Source organism: Numenius arquata, chromosome 13 (genome assembly GCF_964106895.1).
Source record: "Numenius arquata chromosome 13, bNumArq3.hap1.1, whole genome shotgun sequence".
NCBI lineage: Eukaryota > Metazoa > Chordata > Aves > Charadriiformes > Scolopacidae > Numenius > Numenius arquata.
The window spans coordinates 1958558-1974373 of NC_133588.1; the positions used below are offsets into that span (position 1 = coordinate 1958558).

The window sequence follows — 15816 nt, forward strand, 5'->3', positions numbered from 1 at the left end:
TTTTTCATATATCCATTTGTGGAGATGAGAATTATGGCTTTGTAGCTTGTGGACTTTCAGCAGGGAACACAGGCATTGGTCTAGTTAAGAGGTTCTCAGGTAAATATCTTTCTCTCCTTTTTATAAAGATACCCTTTGTGGATCCAATATCTCTTAAAATGAGGTGTCTGGGGGCTTGTTCGGTGCTGCGCAGTAAGTGGTCCTGTAAAATGAGGCAGACCTTGACACTAATCAGGATGCTCTAAGGTCTTTTATAAGAGCACTGGCAGAGCTCTCTGTAGGTCATTACTGTTTGTGACTTACAATGTTTCTTTGTTAGATTCTTCATTTGGGAGAATAAAAAAATAAATCTGAAAGATTCAAGGACACACTGACATAGAAGTGAAGCAGGAGTCTATTCTTCAGAGCCTGAGGACAAAGATTAAACACAGAAGCCTATTGCAGCAGCAGGTATCCCAGTCTCCGAGCAGGAGAAAGGCTGACATGACAAAGCAGTTTGTGAAACTTCTCCTTATAAATGATCTTTAGTCTCTTATTATTCTAGAGCAACTTTTTTTGTTGTTGTCTGAAAAATTTAGTCTTCCAAACAAATAACTTTGGGGTCATCCAAATAGCAGCTGCAAAAATATTAAGCCAAGAAAGAGCAGCGCACAGAATATCCTTCCAAAAGCAGAAGGCAGCTATGATTATGGAGGCCCAGATTCTGAACTGATGCAAGCTGGCACAGCTCCAGAGACATGGAGTTGACCTTAGGATGTGGTTTTTTTTTTTTTCCAAACAGCACTTAAAATATATAAGAAAAGTTTAAGAACCTCCTTCGTTCATCCTTGCATCTTTGTGTTTATGTATATGCATAAACATGAACTGCTGAGGTGGCTACTGCCTTGGTGACAAAGGTGGCTGAAAGTCACATGTTTGAAGCTCAGTTTGACTATTCTGAAATGGAGTAAGATAGTTTGGATTCTGGTGGTAACTTCTGTCGTTGAAGAAATGCCAGATTCCAAATTTAGTATTACAAAACCAAGGACGTATTTTGCTAAAAGTGTATAAAATACATCTGTATTCTAACACTGGAGGTCTTTGTCTGCCTTTTTAATTCAGGAAAAATCAAGACAGGAAATGTACAAACTATGAACATCTCTGAAAGCTGCAATTTTTCAAGACAGTTTATTACCTTCTAGTAGAACTATGTCCTCACTTTGGAGTTTTGTAACCACTTGAATGGCCTTGTGACCCATCCACAAAGATACCGCTGTCTTATAAATGATTTGATTTTTTTTAGAATAGCATAGTGGTAAGATCTATCTGTAGTCACCAGATCATTGTTCTTCATAGATTGAAATGCTGGTCATTTAATGAGTTAGTGACTATACTTGTAGATCTTGCTTTACAATGAGTGAAATAATTTTAAGTTCCAAGGTACTCCACAAATTGAGTTGGTTTGGATATATTTGATGAGAACATCTTGCAAAGTGGTTAAATGATACAGGCAAATGCACATTACACTCAATAGTAAAATAAGAACATCATACTATTGAAAATCTCATTTGTTTGAAGGACACAATTAGGTGAGTTCCTCCTGACTTAGTTTTAGCAAGGTTTTCAAAGGCTGGGATTTTTGTTTACCAGGTTAATGTTTAACCTAATGATTCAAAAAGCAAAATTTTCTTGTTGAGGGAATTCTTAGCATTTTGAGAAATAAATTTTTGCATGACTGAATTCTAATGTATAGAGGATACCGCAGTTTACAAGGTGCACAGTCGAAGTATGGGCTTTTAAGAGACTGCCACATCTGAATCTGCCCTCCTGCAGGTTTTTTTTGTGTGGTAAGAACAGTTTGGGTTCAGGCTGAGATAGTGCTGTTATGGAGACTGTTGGAAAGTTAGACTATCACGACAGTGGACTAGTGCTTATGCAAAAGCACAAGTGTGGCAATATAATTTCAGAAATTAGCTCTAGTATTTTCAGTTTAATAATAACAAGGGAATGAGAGCAGAAGAGTACACTTACTGTGGCTTCTTTTAATCTTCTGAAATCTATGTGCAGGTATGCATTTATTCCATTGTATGCACCAGGCAGGGTTATTCCATGTATTAACAAGACAAATAATACAACGTAAGGCAAAGTGGCTGTTATCCAAACAACCTGCAGACAATAGAGATCCCAAAGGTTAATCAGCTATTATGGAAGATTGAAGAATGTGTAAAAAAATAGAGCAGGCACTTTCTTGGTTTTGTCCATTCAGTTTGGTGGAGAATCTGATGTCTCAGAGGGAAATGCTGCGACCTACCATGAGTCTTTACATATGTATGTTTACAGATACCAGTAGGAGACAGCTTTGACAAACAAGACTTGGGGTCTCCAGCGTGTGTGAGACTGCTGATTAGCTGTACATTTGTTTACTGAACAAGTGCAGTCATTGCCTGATCTTAGGTGATGCTTTCATGAAAGTGTACAAAAAGCTCTCAGATGTATCCAACCCTAGAATTTCTGTTGAAGTGTTTTCTAAGGAATGTCAAAGAGTAATTTCAAATTACTTTCATCAGACATTTCTATTATCATGGCATTTTATGTAATAAAACCAAAGCATCTTAAACTATTGAAACGTTAGTACAATCGGGTAAGTATAGGAGGCACATTTAAGACAATTCAAAGTCTTTCAAAATATTTTCTTGACGAGACCATTAATGGTGAATTGAAAATAATATGCTAATAAAATTTCCAGTTGGAACATCACCCAAGCAAAACTTGTAAATAAAATAAAGGCTGAATCTGGAATGTGTATTTCCACCGTACGTATATGAAGGCCTCTCACATGGTTTGGTCCCCGAGGATCACTCAGAAGCAGTGATTTAGTTTCTTGCTTTCTGAAATTAAGATACTTCTTAAAGGAGACAAAGAAAGTAGTTGATATAGAAGGATAATATTAGCTCTACCTTTCCTGAAGTCTTCACGCCTTTCCACAGACTAAAGAAAAGGATGATTACCACCACCAAGAGGCAGAGGGAAAGTTGCCAGCGAGGCAAGCCAAGGTCATGGATTCCACGGCTTTCATGCAGATGCAGAACTCCTCGCCTACACACCAGATACACAGAAACAAAGCCAAGTCACTGGGGGAAAAAGGGTTTTGCAAATCTCATCCTGTGGGCAGCAGAAATGGATACTGCACTGCAATAGCTGCCCTATTGATATCACTGGCAGTTAGCAAAATCTGTTTTGTGAAGCTGTGTATTGTGCTTCTTCCCACCATGCCTTTATGTTCTCACTGGCCCATCCGCGTCTGTTTAGCACCGTACTGCAGTAATGATAGCACTCTCTTCTCTCCTTCGCTGGAAGTGTTTGGGGATTTTGGAAGTGTCATTCATTGAATCTTGCTTGAATACTGAACAGATGCCCAGAGAATCTCCATCCTTGCAGATTTTAAAACTAGGCCAGTAAAGGCCTCGAGCAGATTGATTTACTTCTGAAGTTAGTCTTGCTTTGGGTAAGGAGTTGTATTAGATGACCTTCAGAGATCTATTGCGGCCTAAATTATTTTGTGATTCTAGATGAGCAAACAGGTGGCTTCCTGCAACTTGGCCAGTTCCAAAGTTGCTTTCAATTTCTTCTTGAATAGTCTGCTGTGAGGCTGCAAAAGGGTAGCTGGATAGGAAAAGCAACAGTTGGTAAATTTAAATTGGGTATAGTGCTTTGTGTTGTTCACTGAGATAGTGGAGTGATAGCAGAGGAAATTCTGTTTCTTACCAGGGCAGGCTAATTCTTTTGAGATGTACACAGTGAAATGGACTGAAGTGTAGAAAAGAGTGTTTGTCCCCATGACTGCTGATATCTACACTTAGAGCTGTTGAAACACATTGTGTGCAACAGGCACAGGGATATGGGAGAGATTTTATAGTGGATCTCCCTTGCTTTAACTCAGTTCTATGCTATTTAAATGTCTCTTGCTGCTTTTTCAAATCTGTTTATGCAGAAATATTTTGCCTTACTGAAAGCTGTATTTGCAAAGAGGAATGGGATTGCGGCTGGAGCCCTGCACTAGAGGAGAACTGCAGAGCTAACTCCTGGGTCTGATACAGATCTACAGGATGCTGGCTCAGGGATTCAATTTCTTAGTGTTTCAGTTACCATCCAGATGAAATGGCCATGACCTTCCTTGTCTCCTCCCTTTCCCTATCACCTTTTATTTGCTATGCATTGCTTGGGTAAAATAGAAAGTTGATCTCTTTTGGCTCAAAGAAGCCCCTTTCACTGGAGGAGCCTGACAAGTTTTATGAAGATAAATACATTTTAGAGAAGCAGAAGCACTGAGTGATTTGCCCTGCGTGACTGCAGACGTGTGGAAACTAAAGCCTGAGGAGTATAATTCCAGCTTTGTTGGCTGTCTCATACCATGTCTTACTAGATAGATGGTGCTTCAGAATTAACTTACACACTTATCTTACCAAGTCAGAGATGAGTGAGATAGTTGAATAACTTCCACCATAGGGCAAACCTGTGTCAACTTAAATGGGGACAACTGAAAAATATCTCTGTACTACTTAAACTGTAGAAACATGCTGGGAAAATTAAGGCCCATTAGAACGATCCATCTAGTAATATGAAAGAGTTGCATGCAATTCCCTTTTGATCCCCGAAGCATCAAGATATGATCAGCTAAGAGCTGTAACAGTTCTGCTTCTGTAGTTTTGCATGTTTAATAACAAATGCTGTATTTTTAAACTTGTTTCAATGCTTTATCCCAGGTTGGATAAATATACTTGTAGAAAACATTCTCCTAAATTCAGCAGCTGATCTATTTCTGTTGCATTGTAAGGCTAATAACAAGTGAAGCATTAAAAGGGTAGTGACCATGTGTTTGTGGCGTATATTCAAGAATGTTCCTATTTAGAAAGTATGAGGTGAGTTTAACTCTTATTATATAACACTATAGCTGTTACTCATGGAAACAGTCAAACATAGAGGCAGACTTCTTAATATCTCATCTAAAAACCTATTATCTTTATTTAAATGTAAATAAATAGGTAGCTCTCATTCAATTTTTGCTTAGAGTGTGAATGAAAACTTGTATTTCTGCTAATGAAGTATAATTTGCCAGAGGATCCACAGGTGGAAGAGAATCCTGGGCAGGGATTCCTGATTCCATTGTAAACTTACCAGCTTGGGCAGTGAAAAGTGTAGCTGGGAAAAGCTTCAATGGCTCCTGATCAGAACTTTTGTCCAAGATGTTGGGAGGGTTTTGGCAATCTGTGTTACACAGTTACACTATCGCTATCAGAGCTGGATGTTGGAAAGAAAGTTGTTTGGATTATGATGTGTAGATGTCTACTCAGAAAAACTGAATCAGAACTTGCATTCTTTGTGCCCATTTAACTTTTTATTCTTCTTGCCCAAATTTTTTCTGGATTTGTAAAGAAGCTGCTTCCTTGTGTGTTTGCTTTCCAAGAAGCAGCTAGCAATGTGTCTTACTGCTTGGAACACTTGCCAGAACTGCCATTTCAAATGTGGGATTCCCAGGATTTTCAGGAGAATCTCCATTCCAAGAGTTCTGCTCCCTTAATCAGGGTAAGGGATCATAAAATAGAAAGAGAAAAATACTTTTTCAACCAGTCAAAACAGCTGTGTAACTGGGCAGCTGAACAAGGAAATCTTCCTAGACAGCTGCTGTTTCTGAGCTATAATTCTGGTGGGTTTTGCTTCCTTTTCCTTTTTTCTTTTTTTCTTTTTCCTTTTTTCTTTTTTTTTCCTCTTGTTTTTCTTTCTGACCTCTGAAGATAAGTCATAGAAGCTTTCCAAAAGATGCCCTTTTTGAGGGTTGCTAGGAATTACTTCCTGAATGTTTACCTACTAGAAGCTACACTTCTGTTCCAGCAGCACCATAAAGTATAAAAGATCTAGTGCTAAACTGTGATTTAGGTTAAAATGTGCTGACATCTGAAGAGATGGGGGAAAGAAGCAGCAGCCAAAGCAATATATAGACTAGACCTTCTTGGCTTGAAGGATATAGCTCTGTAATATTCTTTGGAAAAAGAGTAATTTTTTGGAGAAGGGCAAATTTGAAAATAACTTTGCATTCATCATGTTCATCCAAGCTAGCATACATGAGTGATGCTATAGAAAATCAAGTTCACTCAATTATGCCACAATTATTCTTATCTCACAACAAGGAGTACTTATTTCAGGAGCAGCCAAGGCTGTTTTTAGCCTGTTTCTGTTAAGGCAGGTTGAGTAATAAATCCCTGACTGGTTCCTTTAGATTATACTCAGTTACTTCCCTTATATTGGTCACAAAAAGGAAAATGTGAAGTAAGAAATACTGCAAGATTCCCCATTCAAGAAGCTCTGAGGTCAAAACACCTGAATATAATCTGAAAATGCCTTTTGGTATTACAGCAGAATAATGCAATGTGGCCAACATCCAATCCTGAATTGCGGTTGCCTTCACTAGCTGCAGGATTGTCCCATTTCCCAATACTATAAAGGCAAGTACAAGTCACAAATAAAATGGCACAAACTGATGTCTCTTAAATCCCTAAGCCAGGGAACTGTGTCCAGTTCTGGGCTCCCCAGTTCAAGGAGGACAGGGAACTGCTGGAGAGGGCACAGCAAAGGGCTACAAAGATGATGAGGGGACTAGAACATCTCTCTTACGAGGAGAGGCCGAGGGACTTGGGTCTTTTTAGTCTGGAGAAGAGAAGGCTGAGGGGGGATCTGATCAACGCCTATAAATACTTAAAGGGAGGGTGTCAGGAGGATGGGGCCAGTCTTTTTTCAGTGGTGCCCAGGGATAGGACGAGAGGAAATGGGCACAAACTTGAATGTAAGAAGTTCCACCTAAACATGAGGAGGAACTTCTTTCCTGTGAGGGTGGCAGAGCCCTGGAAGAGTCTGCCCAGGGAGGTGGTGGAGTCTCCGTCTCTGGAGACATTCAAAACCCGCCTGGACAAGTTCCTGTGCAACCTGCTCTGGGTGGACCTGCTTTGGCAGGGGGTTGGACTAGATGATCTCCAGAGGTCCCTTCCAACCCCATATCATTCTGTGATTCTGTGAACCAGAGGAAATACAGCACCAATTAGTATCAGCCTCTGTTCTCTGTCAACTTCTCTAAATTATGTCCAAAGCTACTGAGAATGTCTTAAGCGAAAGCTTCTGAAAGTAACTGTTGTTTCAGAAGTACAGAGATATTTGCCTAATCTGCTAACAAAATAAACTCTCATAATTTGCAAGTCTCAGTCAAAGAGAAAGGAAAAATCAGATGCAGTAAGACAACTAGAATTAGTATTTTGCCTGCAGGTTGTTGTTATTGAGAACAGAATGAAAGTAGATGAGAAATACGTGCAAAAAGGAGAAGAAAATGTTATGGGGGAAAGATTGAGAATAAACATTAACAGATGGAGCTGACAGAAAGTAGAACAGGGACCTATTATATTTTGCTGGGCAAAATACAAGAGAAGCTAATAAATTGTTTAAGCTCTCTGATATTCTAGTCAGACCTCTAGCAATATTTAGTTAGTACAGCACCAAGAATCAAAGAACATGCACTAGAGATAACAAATTAACTGGTTTTTAATGAGGGATTTGTGCAAAGGAGCCTGATTTATGCTAAGACTGCTTTCCACGTAAGGGAGTATAAATTACATTTGCAATGAATTTGAGACTGTATGTCTTTGCAAATATGGGTCCCAAGGGTCTTTCTGCCTATCTGCAAGAGCAGCAGGAATGCGAAGGCATTTCAGATTGAAGCTGCATTCAGACATTCTGGTTTCTCTCTCTGGGAAATTTCTTCTGGTCCTCTCCTTCCCTGTGCTTTCTGCTGGGAAGACGCCCCTGGTCACCTACTCACTCTGGCACCAATTCCGGCCTTACTGCCACACTGGATTCACCTCAAGGGAAATAGTTCAGCTCCGTTGAAATCAGTTCATTTGCTGGTACCACTGCCTTCTGTTCTGCCTTTGTGTGGCACTTGAGTCCCCTTTAATTTGATGTCAGATTATGAAGAGCCAACAGGAAGCCCAGCTGTTTGGTATTCACACATAAACCCTACTAAAGACAAATTATTGAGGAGGCGGAGGAGGGCAGCTGCTCGGTGGGACTCACTAAATGAAGGATCCAGTCATAGTTCTAATAATAGGTAATGTTGGAAGCAATAAATTCTTCTCTGTGTCTTAGTGTTCCCATCTATAAAATAAGGATTATTATAAACCATTGCTTTGTCTCCACTCTGAGCAATTCAGAACATACTCTTTATGGAAGTGGTGAGTATTTGAGTATAAACAGGGAACCAAACCAAAGGAAGAAGAAATGCCAAGGGTTGTGATCTGAAAAATATTCTTTATCATCTTGTTCACTCTAAAACATTTAATCCATAGCCAGAATACGGGAGGTTAGAGTTTTAGGTGCAGAGTTCTCCTAGACTTTTTTACCAGACTGGCTCTTTCTAAGGAGCCTTTTGTATTATTCATCCCTAGGCAAATTTACATGATTGTATTTTGGAAATTTAGGTTTTGTACAAACAGATCAATTAAAGGTCTTGGAGTATGCCTCATTTTTCCAATCCCAAATCAATTATCGTTTTAGGTTTCAATCTGAATATGACCACACAGCTCTTAAAGGCTCATTCTTTCTTCTTTTATTAAAGGCAAAAGTTAATTTGGCTAAATTTGATGTGATCAATATAAGGGTGCCATTCATCTAACCAATTTTTAGATGTGTTGTATCAACTTTGTTCAGATTGCAAAAATGTCGTCAAATTGTCAGAAAATTAGTATGTTAACCAACAAATGTATTTGTTAGTTAACATATTAAGTTAAAAATTTAAGCACTTCTAAGAACTTCCCAGTACTTCTAAAAGTTAGTAGTCACTTTTATGGGGTCAAACCCAAATGGCTTGCATAGAATATCAGCAAATTGGCTAAGATATAAATAGATACAGTCCTGGTCTCCTGAGCTCTATTCCCTGTTCTGGTAGTTAGACTAGGTTTTTATGATTTAAAACTTAATGCAAATTGAAGATGCTAAAAGGACTCTTAGTGTATACAGTCTGCAATCTATAGAAATTAAATCACATACTCAATTTAGAAAGCAATTTGAAGTATGATAATTGTGCTCAATTAGAAGGATCTCCAACACGTGTCTCTTGTGTTACATATTTGGGCAACCGTAGTCCAGTTGTCATTGCTGCCAGTTACCTTCAGAGTGTAAAATACGGTTGGTTCTTTTATCTGTGGAAGGTTAGGCTATCTGCATTAAGTAGATATGGATAGAGTTCTTTTTGCATAGTTTGCCAGGTTCCTGGTATTTTTATATCAGGTACAGATTAGCCTGGCTCCAACCCAGTTCTGCCACACATACAGCTGCGGCCTGAGCCACCTGGGTGCCTCTGGGTGCTTTGTAAGGGTCTTCTATGGCATCGTGCAATGCAGAAGGATAGCCTGGCTCCAGGAGAGTGCTCTCCCACAGCCAAGAACATAGGAGAGCGGAGCAGAGCCATCTGAGGTGCAGAAGATACCTCTCCCTGCCCCTGGAGCGCTGGGCAGGCTGCAGAGGTGTGCCAGGGAGTCAGCTGGATGTACTCACTGCAGCTCCCATGGGCACTGCCTTGTCTTATGCCAACATCTTAGTTGTCTGGGTTTTCTGTTTCTCAAGATATTTCAGCTCCCCCTTGTGTTGGAGAATGGACCTGTGTGATGGACTTCAAGCTAGATTTTGGCAATCACTTACAGAAAGATAATTTGGTAAATTGGTGTCACCCTGGCTGGCATATAAAGTTATTATTTGTACTCAATGAAATGGTATTTCTTTTTCAATCATTATAATCCTGAAATTATATGTGGCTACTCTTCGTTCACTGAGAATGTTGATCTCAACTCACTGAAGTCTTTACCCAGCTTAATTCTCCGGTTAAGTTAATAATTCTGACCTCCCCTGCTATTCATCCCACACCTCAGCACATTCAAGTCTGTGCAGAATTCTGCAAAAAAGAGATTTTTCAAAACCTGCTTTTAAACCCATTATATTGAGATTTGCAGATAGAATGGAAATGCTTGAATTTCACCCCTCTGTAGATCTAATGAATACCGAACTCCTGAAAAATGTTTATTTGAGGATACATGGAAATCAGTTTGGGCGCGTGTGCTCCCAGCCGCCCCCAGCCCTTAGTCAGCAAGTGAAATGGGGCTTCGGGCAGCATTCTCAACGGGCCACGCGCTGCCCGAGGCAGGAGAGTCATGAAAGAAGAACGCCAGCCTCTCTGAAGAGGCTGTTGAGCTTTCAGGAAGCTTTACTGATTTCAGAAAACCTGCATGGAAGGAGGACACACAGTTGCCAAAAGAAAGTCAGCCACAGGAACAGGCATTCCCTGTTCCACGAACAGAGGACCTCTGACAAACGGATGCTCACTTCATGGTCTGACACTTGTTGTAATGCTGGGTGCTTTACACAGTAAGGTTAAGTTCGTAACCTTTTCAAGGATTAATGCTTAGATGGGATAGTTTTGGATAAGCAAGCATTTCCCCTATAGGAAGCAACACGCAAAACACTAGCAGTGATATTATGTCAGTACTGCGTTGGAGAGGACATTCGATGAGAAACAGGTGAATACAAATAAGTGGGTGTTTAGTTGTGTCAGACGCCTTTATGGGCTTTGCCTTGGGCCACGTGTGCAGGTGGAGATGTTCCATAGAGAAAGGCCCTGCTGCTGCTGCTGCTACCAGAATTTTAAATGCAAGGTAATATATGGGAGGTGCTGCAGCACTGACCTCAGCTGCTCAGAGCCCGGTGCCACTACCAAACCACGCAGGCTTCTGTACGGGAAGATAAGCAGTCAGGATTCCTACACGTTAGTACAAAGCAAGCCAACTGCACGCAGCGTAGTGCGCAGCTCCTGACACTTGCAGTACTTTATAACCCCCTCCCTGCAAATTCAAGTTGGCAAAGTGGTGATTCTGCCAGTCTTCTGCACTTGCTACACACGGGCGTGTTGTGGTTTAAGAGTCATTTCTATAAAGCTGTCCAAAGCCTAAGAACATGTGTACACGCTTATATGGATTGACTTCCACTGTACTCGCATTTAATTTCTTTTCTCTTTGTGTATGTAAATGGTCAACAAACGTGAAGATGTGAACATGTGTGAAAACTACATTTCAAAGCTGTGCATGTAAATGTTTGTGGATAGCTGTTTTTATTTTATGCATGTAAATACTTGTACCAGGATTTTCTGTGTGTTTAGTCAAAAAGAGAAAGACTGAGTTACTTAGCTGAGTCCAAAAAAGCCAACACAATCAAAAAGTAACTGTACAATGTTTAGGGATGCAACTATGTCAGTCTGAGACTACGGATGAATAAACAGCACGCCCAAACACTTCTTAAATATGCCTGTGCAGTTAATATAGAATTGATATCTAAAGCAGCTTGCTTATTGCTGTTTCAGCATATGGCCATAAATTTCTCACATAAAGGATTTAATTATGTGCCTGATTCTAAGCCCACCAAAATCAGGGACTAGTTCTGTTACATTACATTCAGGGGGTTTTATAGGGGTGAAGGTACAGAATCTAGCTAGAATTATTGTTAATCTTTGATTGCCTGATCTCTATGAAAGTAAACAGCTGACTGCTACCCAACTTCAGACCTGTCAGAAACATCTGGCAGCTTTCCTTTCAATAAAGATGCAAAAGATGAGTAAGTCTAGATGTCCAGAGAGGTTCTTAATTTCTCATTGCTTATGAGCTCTCTAATTAGTTTACAGGGTATGTATGTTGTGTGAAGAAACCTCTTAAAGAAGCTTCAGATGTATTCGATGGAGGTTTGCTGTCCAGGAAAGTGGTAAATTGGTCCATTGAAAACTGCTGATCGTGTTTAGCATGAGCTCAGAGTCGTTTCTTACCAGATGTGATCAGCAGAATATAGGGCTATGCACTCTCTCTTTTTTTTTTTTTAACCACTTACATGCAGAATTACTTATGCTTACTTTTGGGGTGGTGTTTTCTCTCTGTTGGGAGAGGTTCCTTCACAATTGTTTTATGGGAATAAGTTCTCGCATCTTCCTTCGGAGCTCCTAGTGTTGATCACTCCATTTGACCTAATACCAAACTATGTGGACCCTTTGGTCTGTGGTGGTATTTCTGGTGAAGACCCCAAAGTACAAACCTATTGGTCTACAAAGGTAACCTTTGCTGTATTAGGGTGAGGGTTTTTTAAGGATATTCTTGGTTCACACAATCCTCATACATTTATGTTCATAAGTATGATAGATGTAGACTGCTGTCACTGAAGGTTGCCTTTATTCCTTGTTCTTACGTACCTTTTTGCAATTACTCACAGCTGGGCACACGTGTGAATTCTGTGAATTTCCTTTACTGAACCTTGCATGAAAATTTCCCTGTGTTTTATTTCTTATGCATAAAGAATGGATTACAGCCCTGAGAAAAAGTACTATCGGAGGAAAATAGCCATAGCTCAATACATTTGTTGACAATTTCACCGATTTGTTTAAAGAATTGCCCGGATTTGTTCCTACAACAGATCATGATTTTTTACAGGCACAGTACCTCATGAGAAGAACAGTGCTTTTGTTCCTCCAAACTGGTATTTTTTAATCCAGTGTAAATGAAAGCAAGATGGTAACGGACTTTTCCCAGACACAAGAATGGAGAGAACATGTATAAAATATGCCTGTATGCAGATAAAGTCTTTAAATAGGAGTGATATGGAGAAAATAAGGGAACTTTTTTTGCAGTGATGCACTTGCATTCTTCCAAAAAATGTTTATAATGAATTGTTTTAACATACGTTGAAAGGGTAGAAGGTCCTTTGCATTTTCAGTGTTTAATTCCAAACCACTGAAAAGGGAAGTAATTAAAGTAATGGGCGTCTCCAAAGAAATGTGGAATTGACATTTTATTCCTAACTGGATTTCCCTTATGACTGACTGTTACTAGCAGAAGGGCACCAGTTGTTATTAGATTTTGGAGTGCTTGCTTTGCTAAGTTGGCAGTGTACAATTACTTTATAATTGATTTTAACCACCTCTAATGAAGTAGAGGTCCGATTCCTTCCTGTTGTAAGTAACTGTCCCGTTGATGTCAGTGGTACCTTGGCCTGAATTAAGCCTGAGAACTGAAACCAGACTTTGTAAAATGAAACACTCTAGGAAGCCTAAGTGTAGAACCACTTCAACCCGAACTATTGCCTAACTCTTAAGGCTTTAAAACAAGAGCCAAATATGTGTGTCGAAGTCCACCTGTCACTGTCTTGGCATGGAAATTGCAATTTGAAGTGACTTCTTCCAAAGTTGAGGCTTAAAGGTTTCTCTCTGCTTTCCCTCCCCTTTTCTGGACAGCTGAAAGGCTTGGCCTAGATTCTCAGCAAGATTTGCCTTCTCTCACTCAACGTAAATGGTGACAGTCTGCATATTTCTGTTGAACTGCGAGGTGCCTTTCTTGAAGTATTAGATAAACTATCACATCACAGTACTCCCACCTCTTCTTACAGTTTATTCCTGTGCTGGTGCAGATAGAGACAGTCAGCTCTGGCAGATGCGTGGTTTTATCTACCCTAAATTAATGGTCAGGCCAGCTTTCTGGGAAGGAATCATGTCCCAAAGAGCAGAAGTGTCTGTTTCTCTTAAGGGTAACCACACCAGATTTCTGCCTGTGGCCTGTTTTTGAAGTACCTCTCTTCAGTTATTCTCCAACTGCAAAATAGATGTTTGGTGTTTCTGGTCTCCCTGCTTCCAGTTCAGCCTTCCCACCACCAGGCAAAAATGTACCTATGTTCTTGATGAAAATATACGACCTAGAGAATCAAGTTCAAGCTGTACCACTTCCCATGTAGTCTTGATGCTGAAGACTGAAGTGCTTGGGTGCATTTAGCATCCTGAACAAGTTTTCCATGAGCAGTGCATCCCAGTAACACAGAGCAGCAAGTTCTTGCTACGCCAGTTACTGTAGTTGGAAACATGGCCCCAAATACTCCAAACTGGACAGTCTCCCGTAAGCCTTGGTAGTACTGAGGAGAATAGTGAAAATATTTTCACCTCCACTGACAAAATCACTCCCTTTCTTTGATGCTTTTCCAGTGGGCACCAGTGCTATTGCTGTTTTCAAATCCCTGTTTTAATAATGCTAATTTTCATACCTTGTTGTGTTAGTGCAGAGGCTGGGCTTCCTTAGGTATCCCACTGAAGTTTGAGTGGCATAGTTTGATTTCCCTCTGGTATAAAAGTAGCTGCTTTATTTCCTTGTTTCTCTATACAACTGATCAAAACTCAAAATCTGAAATGTCATATTAAATCTATTGCCAAAAAAGTAATTGTTTCTGTTATTGCTAATAACAGCTTTTATTGCTAATATCTCACACCACTGGATAGCAGTACAAACCTTAAGAAAGTAAACATGATCACTGAATTTGGAAACCAGTATCTTCGTGATGCTGTTACTTAAAAATTCTTATTCATCCACAATATTACTGAGGATGGATAAATTAGCTATCCAGTTGATAATTTAGGATTTCTGGCTGTAAGGAATAGACTGACCTGACACAAGCTGTTCTGTCAGGAACTGTAGTTCTCCTCTGGCAAAGGTTTGTTTATTATGAAGTGACTAGTGGCTATCTACCAGGAAGAATCAGGTGTGATTGCTATACAAACACTTGGGTCAAGTTCAGCAATCCTTCAAGCAGTAGCGCAATATGGTATAAGGACACACACTATTAAAGGAATATTCAGCCTTTCCTTGAAGGGGTTTTCAGAGGGTATGTAGCCAGTCAAGATCCTTACTTGAACTATTACTTAACATATGGTGCATAATTTTGTAAACCCACTATACTGATGCAAATTTAATATTACATTATCACTTCCGTTTCCTGACCCTGTTGCACATAGTGTGAAACTTTGTAATCAGAAGATTCAGCTCTCCGTGTTGTAAAAAGACTGTGGGAATGAATTGGGCTGTCTTCAGTAGGTTGGACCTGAATACACTAAAACTTTGCACAAGTTTGGGTCCACACCTGAGCTGTACAGCTGGGCTTGATGAGCTAATCCAAATACTGGATAAGTGAACATAATGCCCCTTGTGATTCCCTGTTTTTACATCGGGGGAAGCAGATGTTACAGATTGTGTTACTTGATGGGTTATTCTCATTTTTGTAATATAATCTAGTTGCTAATAAGTACAGAGCCTAGGGACTTAATTATGGCCCCAAAATTCAGGGATCAAAGCATAATGAAATGTCAAATTCCCTTTTTATTCTTACCTTCTCAACACTGCACCTTGAATCTACCTCACGGTGAGGAAAGAATCCTAATATTTCAAATTTCAATGTACAGACAGAATCACAAATTGAGCTGTTCCCCAGATTAGTGGAACTAAATCAAAACATTGTGAATAGATTCTACCACAACCTCATCCACTACAAAGTCAAAATCATACCCCAAGCATGATGTGATAACAGAAAATGCATAGAACCACTTTAAAGGAGCAAAGCAAGAATACAGGGATTGCATTTTGCTTTACAAAGGCTTAAGCACAAGAAATGTATTGTAAGGAAAACCTTTTTTAAAATGCTGTTCAAATGAAAATTCTGTAATAACGCAGTTCTTTGTTTGAAGATGCTGAATATATAATTACTTACAGTTCACTTCAAAGTCAAGTTCTTTAACTGACTGCATGCGTATATAGCCTTTTGCTATAAGGGATCTATCTTTACATTTGAGTTATGAACACATCATATATTGTCTTTGTACGGGCAGTAGATTTCCTAGCTGTCATTACTTGCCATTGTAGTGAGTTCCTTTGAACTCAAGCCCCCTCATTGTTTTCA

The 15816-nt window shown here is 39.7% G+C and overlaps 1 protein-coding gene across 2 annotated transcripts in view; it reads right to left on the reverse strand.

Annotated features, from left to right (window-relative positions):
* SLC6A2 (solute carrier family 6 member 2) overlaps positions 1-15816 on the reverse strand; it is a 75273-nt gene that overhangs the window by 28363 nt on the left and 31094 nt on the right. For both annotated transcript variants that reach the window (XM_074157819.1, XM_074157817.1), the window contains 2 exons: positions 2937-3075; positions 2011-2145 (listed from right to left, as the gene is read on the reverse strand). In XM_074157819.1, the coding sequence (XP_074013920.1) occupies positions 2011-2145; positions 2937-3075 (274 nt within the window). The remainder of the gene's footprint in view (positions 1-2010; positions 2146-2936; positions 3076-15816) is intronic.